The 4,901-nt window shown below is 44.2% G+C and overlaps 1 protein-coding gene across 2 annotated transcripts in view; it reads left to right on the forward strand.

Annotated features, from left to right (window-relative positions):
• The window catches only part of ING1 (inhibitor of growth family member 1), a 7,345-nt gene extending 2,899 nt beyond the window's left edge, over nt 1-4,446 (forward strand). The window contains exons 1-2 of one of the 2 annotated variants that reach the window (XM_014592057.2): nt 38-157; nt 3,513-4,446. In XM_014592057.2, coding sequence (XP_014447543.1) covers nt 3,659-4,216 — 558 coding nt within the window. In that variant the 5' untranslated portion in view covers nt 38-157; nt 3,513-3,658 and the 3' untranslated portion in view covers nt 4,217-4,446. Of the gene's footprint in view, nt 1-37; nt 158-3,512 lie in introns of those variants that run through there. The other variant, XM_006159647.2, reaches the window with a different exon arrangement.
• Nucleotides 4,447-4,901: the final 455 nt, after the last annotated feature.

Raw genomic sequence — 4,901 nt, forward strand, 5'->3', positions numbered from 1 at the left:
CTGGCCCGGCCACTTCCGGCCGCGGAGTAATGGCGGCTTTCGGGGTTGGGGGTCCAGTGCGCAGCTCTGGCCTCCCACTTGGCCCCAGTGACCCTCGGGGCAGGCCTCCAAGGGCTCTGGTCTGCCTCTTGCCAACCCGAGGGTGCGGCTGAGAAGCGTGAGTGGCCCTCGGGGGTGTGTCCACGCTGGGTTCTCGGAGGCTCCCAGGAGGTGGTGCCCCAGGCAGGGCCGGGCCCTTGGGATAGTCTTGGGGCTCCAAGGGGGGGAGAGGAAACAGGGTACGGTAAAGGACTTTTCGGCCTTCCTGAAATCAGCCCTCTGGCGCTGTTCGAGAGGACAGGCAGCCCCTGAAGCCCGCGGATCTGCGGGTACTGGGGCACGTGGTGCAGATCTGCTGCCATACACCTGATTCAACTCCGTGAAGGAGGGCTGAGGGCTGCGGCGCGCTTGCCATAGGCCACGAACTGCTCTGTTGCAAAGCAGACTGCCAGTCTTTTGCTTAGTACTTGATCAGTGTAGATTGCTTAGTACTTCATCAATGGAGATTGATTCACGACTGTGTATTATAATTCCTTTATCAGTTTCAATTGGTATTTAGGATTGTTTGAACCATTTTTGAGCATTGGAAAACCCACCCCAGGGGGTTCTGCTTCTTAAAAAACTTACAGTTCGGCCTTTTGAATCACTCTTTCTCTGTCCGCTCAGGCCCTCCTACCTCTCAGGAGTGTATTTTCGCGTCTACTTAATAAACGACCTTTTCTTTAAAAAAAAAAAAAAGGTGCAATGCTTGCATAAAATTGAGATACGTTTTTAACCATCAGGCAGACTGAATTAAACTTACTGTCATTTAATCCTTTAGTTCTTTCCATAGTGCCATTGCATTTCTGTAGTAGTGTTTGTGTGGAACGTATTAAGAAGAAAACGGTCTGCAGCAGTTTGAGGCTGAGCCTATAGAGCTGCAGAAGCAGAGTGTGACCAGCAAGATGCCCGCCTATTTAGCACTGAGTTTAGTCCATTTATAAATGTCTGCACTTGGTGGCATTGTGGGTAGGTAACTGCTCAGGGCATCTTGGGTTGTATAGGTAACAGCTACTGGCTGGTGATTTTATGATAGGATGTTTGTTTCACATCTCCATGTAAGCTGTCTTGTGATGTATATGAAGCTGTGTGTTATTAAATTGAAAATCAGTGATATGATAGAATTATTTTTTTCAGGGGGCTGGCAAGTGGCATGGTGGTTAAAGGTGATGGACTCCCACATGGCTGACCATGGTTCAAGTCTCGGACCTGGTGGCTTGCCTTCTCTCTTCCTCTCTCTCTCTCTTTCTCTCTCTGATCAAGCTGGAAAATGATAACAACAATAAATAAAATTAAATAAAATAATTCTTTTTTTAAAAAATATTTTTTTCATAGGATGCCAACATTGTCTTTATAAATCTGCGATTTTTAAAGAATTATTTAATTTAATTTATTTATTTATTTTTCATTTAACCAGAGAAAGACAGAAAGAGAGGGAAAATGAGATAAAGCAAGCCACCAGGTCCAGAACTCAAACTGTAGTCAGCCATGTGGGAGTCCAGCACCTTATCCACCATACCACCTGCCAGCCCCAGAAATTTGACTATTGACTATTTGACTATTACAAATTATATCGTTTTGTAACTTGTAATACATTTAAAAATAAATGGCATGAATTTTTATTTTATTTTATTTTTACATTTTTGCTAAAGGTTGTCTCAATGAGAGAGAAAGAAAGAAAGAAAGGGAGAGACTGCTCCCTCCCTCCCATGGCCACACACTGCAATCCCTTCTTCATTCTCCTCTCGGGATTTAAGACACCCATATCCACATGCTTGGCATGTTTTTCAAGTCACTAGGCCCAGGACGAACCACGGAGTCAGCCATCTGGGGTCCAGTAGTTTCACCACTACACCACCACCTGCTGACCCCACAACCTCACATCTTAACATCGCTGACTTTGACATTGCATAAGTTGATAGTACTTGAGTAAATTGAGCATAGCTATTTTCAGAATTAAATGAGAGACTATGAGACTGTGGCATTCGTTCCTCCTTTCTAGTGGCAGAAAAACCTGCATTTGCATTGTTCTTCTAGGAAATATCTTTAGAGTTTTTTTGTTTGCTTGCTTTTGTTTTTGTTTCTTTTCAGTTTAATCAGAGAGAGAGGTAGGGGTGGGTGTGTGAAAACAAGCCACCAGGTCTAGGACTCGAACTACAGTCAGCCACGTGGTAGTACAACCCCTTAACCACCTGCCATCTGCTGGTCCCTTTAGAGGTGATTTTAATTGGAGAACATATCCTAGAAAGCAGTGCCATTTAGGTGAGCTTCAGTGTTGACCTTAGGAGTACTTGGAGACCATTTCTAGTAAAGGTGGCAGTGACGTTTTAGGCAATCCCTTACCCCCAACACACATGTAATTCATATAGCATGTTTTCAAGCTGCTGGGTCCGGGTCTTGAACCACAGTTGGCCATGTGGGATCTAGCATCTTAACCACCATGCCATCTGCTGGCTCAAAATCTTTTTTTTTTTTCTTTAACATTTATTTATTTAAATTTGACCAGAGTAGGATAGAATGAGAAAAAGACAGGGAGAGGGGGAAAGTGCTAAAGCAAGCTGCCAGGTCTGGGACTCGAACTGGAGCCAGCCATTTGGGGTTCCAGCGCCCTTACACACCACACCACTTGCCGACCCTGGTATTGTATGGATGTGAAAATGTTATTGTTTTAAACAGTTGATGCAGAAGTAAAATCTGCCACCTTTGTTTTAAAATAAGGCTAGATTGTATGGTTTGTTGTGAACAAACCATTCTCGTTTTCAGTAATACAGAGGAGTAACTTTTAACAGAGCGAACAGGAAGTGGCTGGTAAAGTGAGGTCCTCAGTCACTGATCGGTCTGGACCTTGGCCACTTAACTCTAGTCTAAACCATAGAGAGCCATTGTATAAATGTATTATATACATGTAGTAGATGTTCTAGATGTTGGTGCATTGAGATCAAGAAAACTAAGACCTTTATACTATTGAAAAATTACTTGAATAAAAATTACAGAACTATAGAGATATCAGTTTAATAGAAAGTAAAAACTCGTTAGGGTTAGAGTTGGAGGAAAAGAAGAAAAACTTTGAGCCCAAGAACTTTACCTAAATTTGAACTCTCTCCCTTAATTATACATCCCAGGAGTATTAGTCACCTGCACTTCTGAACTGTCCCTGGGCCACTTTGAGTGGAACTTGGCTAGTTGGGATCTGTGTTGGCATTTGCATTTAGTTCCAGAGATTATTTTTTTCCAACAGGAGAAAAAAATTTTCCCTGAAAAGCCCTCCCGTAGTTGTAAGACTTTCATGCCGGAATCCTCAAGTTGGTCATTTCTGTCCTTTGCCGTTACTTTTTGGAGACTAGAGGATTAAACAAAAGGCTTATTTAACTGGCGTCGTCTCTTCACTAGCATTTACAGCATGGACAGATAAGCATGTGTGTTCTCGTTTGTAGAAATCCTGAAGGATCTGGACGACTACTATGAGAAGTTTAAGCGCGAGACGGACGGCGCCCAGAAGAGGCGGGTGCTGCACTGCATCCAGAGAGCCTTGATTCGGAGCCAGGAGCTGGGCGACGAGAAGATCCAGATCGTGAGTCAGATGGTGGAGCTGGTGGAGAACCGGACCCGGCAAGTGGACAGTCATGTGGAACTCTTTGAGGCGCATCAGGAGATCAGCGACACCACAGGCAACAGCGGCAAAGCTGGCCAGGAGAAGTCTAAGAATGAGACAATCACGCAGGCAGAGAAGCCGAACAACAAGAGGTCCCGGCGACAGCGCAACAATGAGAACCGAGAGAACGCATCTAATAATCACGACCACGACGACATCACCTCAGGAACGCCCAAGGAGAAGAAAGCAAAAACCTCCAAGAAGAAGAAACGCTCCAAGGCCAAGGCGGAGAGGGAGGCCTCGCCCGCAGACCTTCCCATCGACCCGAACGAGCCGACGTACTGCCTGTGCAATCAGGTCTCCTATGGGGAGATGATAGGCTGCGACAACGACGAGTGCTCTATCGAGTGGTTCCACTTCTCGTGCGTGGGGCTCAGCCATAAACCGAAGGGCAAGTGGTACTGTCCCAAATGTCGGGGGGAGAGCGAGAAGACAATGGACAAGGCGCTGGAGAAGTCCAAAAAAGAGCGCGCCTACAACAGGTAGTTCGCGGACTGTCAGTAGGAACAGGACAGACAGTGTATTTATTACATGGCCGCCTCGTGGGCGTGTGAGGACTGTAAAGTGTGTGTTTTAAAGAATGTCAGAAAAGGAGCCATTCCTCTGGGGTGGCAGTGACTCTCTGCCTGTTGTTTTCGTTGCTATGTGTATGACAGGAAGTGGTTGTGGGTCAGCATTTTAGAAACTACAAATACAGGTTTGACTTAAACACTCAAGTGAGTCTCAGACTACTTCTTTTTTTTTTTGCAGGGGGTGGGTGACTTGGAAGCACTCAAGTGTTTAGACTACTTCTTATTTTTTTTGCAGGGGGTGGGTGACTTGGAAGCAGCCTAACATATTAGATGTGGAAAGATGAAATTTCATTTAGCTATGTTATTTTAATAAAAATAATGTTATTCCTTTCTGAACAAAATGTTATTATAATTAGCCAGGTTGCTAGAAATACAGCATATTGCAAATTTGTTTCTTGTGGCCATAATTTAGACTACTTCTTATTTTTTTTGCAGGGGGTGGGTGACTTGGAAGCAGCCTAACATATTAGATGTGGAAAGATGAAATTTCATTTAGCTATGTTATTTTAATAAAAATAATGTTATTCCTTTCTGAACAAAATGTTATTATAATTAGCCAGGTTGCTAGAAATACAGCATATTGCAAATTTGTTTCTTGT

Source organism: Tupaia chinensis, unplaced genomic scaffold (genome assembly GCF_000334495.1).
Source record: "Tupaia chinensis unplaced genomic scaffold, TupChi_1.0 Scaffold000644_1, whole genome shotgun sequence".
NCBI lineage: Eukaryota > Metazoa > Chordata > Mammalia > Scandentia > Tupaiidae > Tupaia > Tupaia belangeri.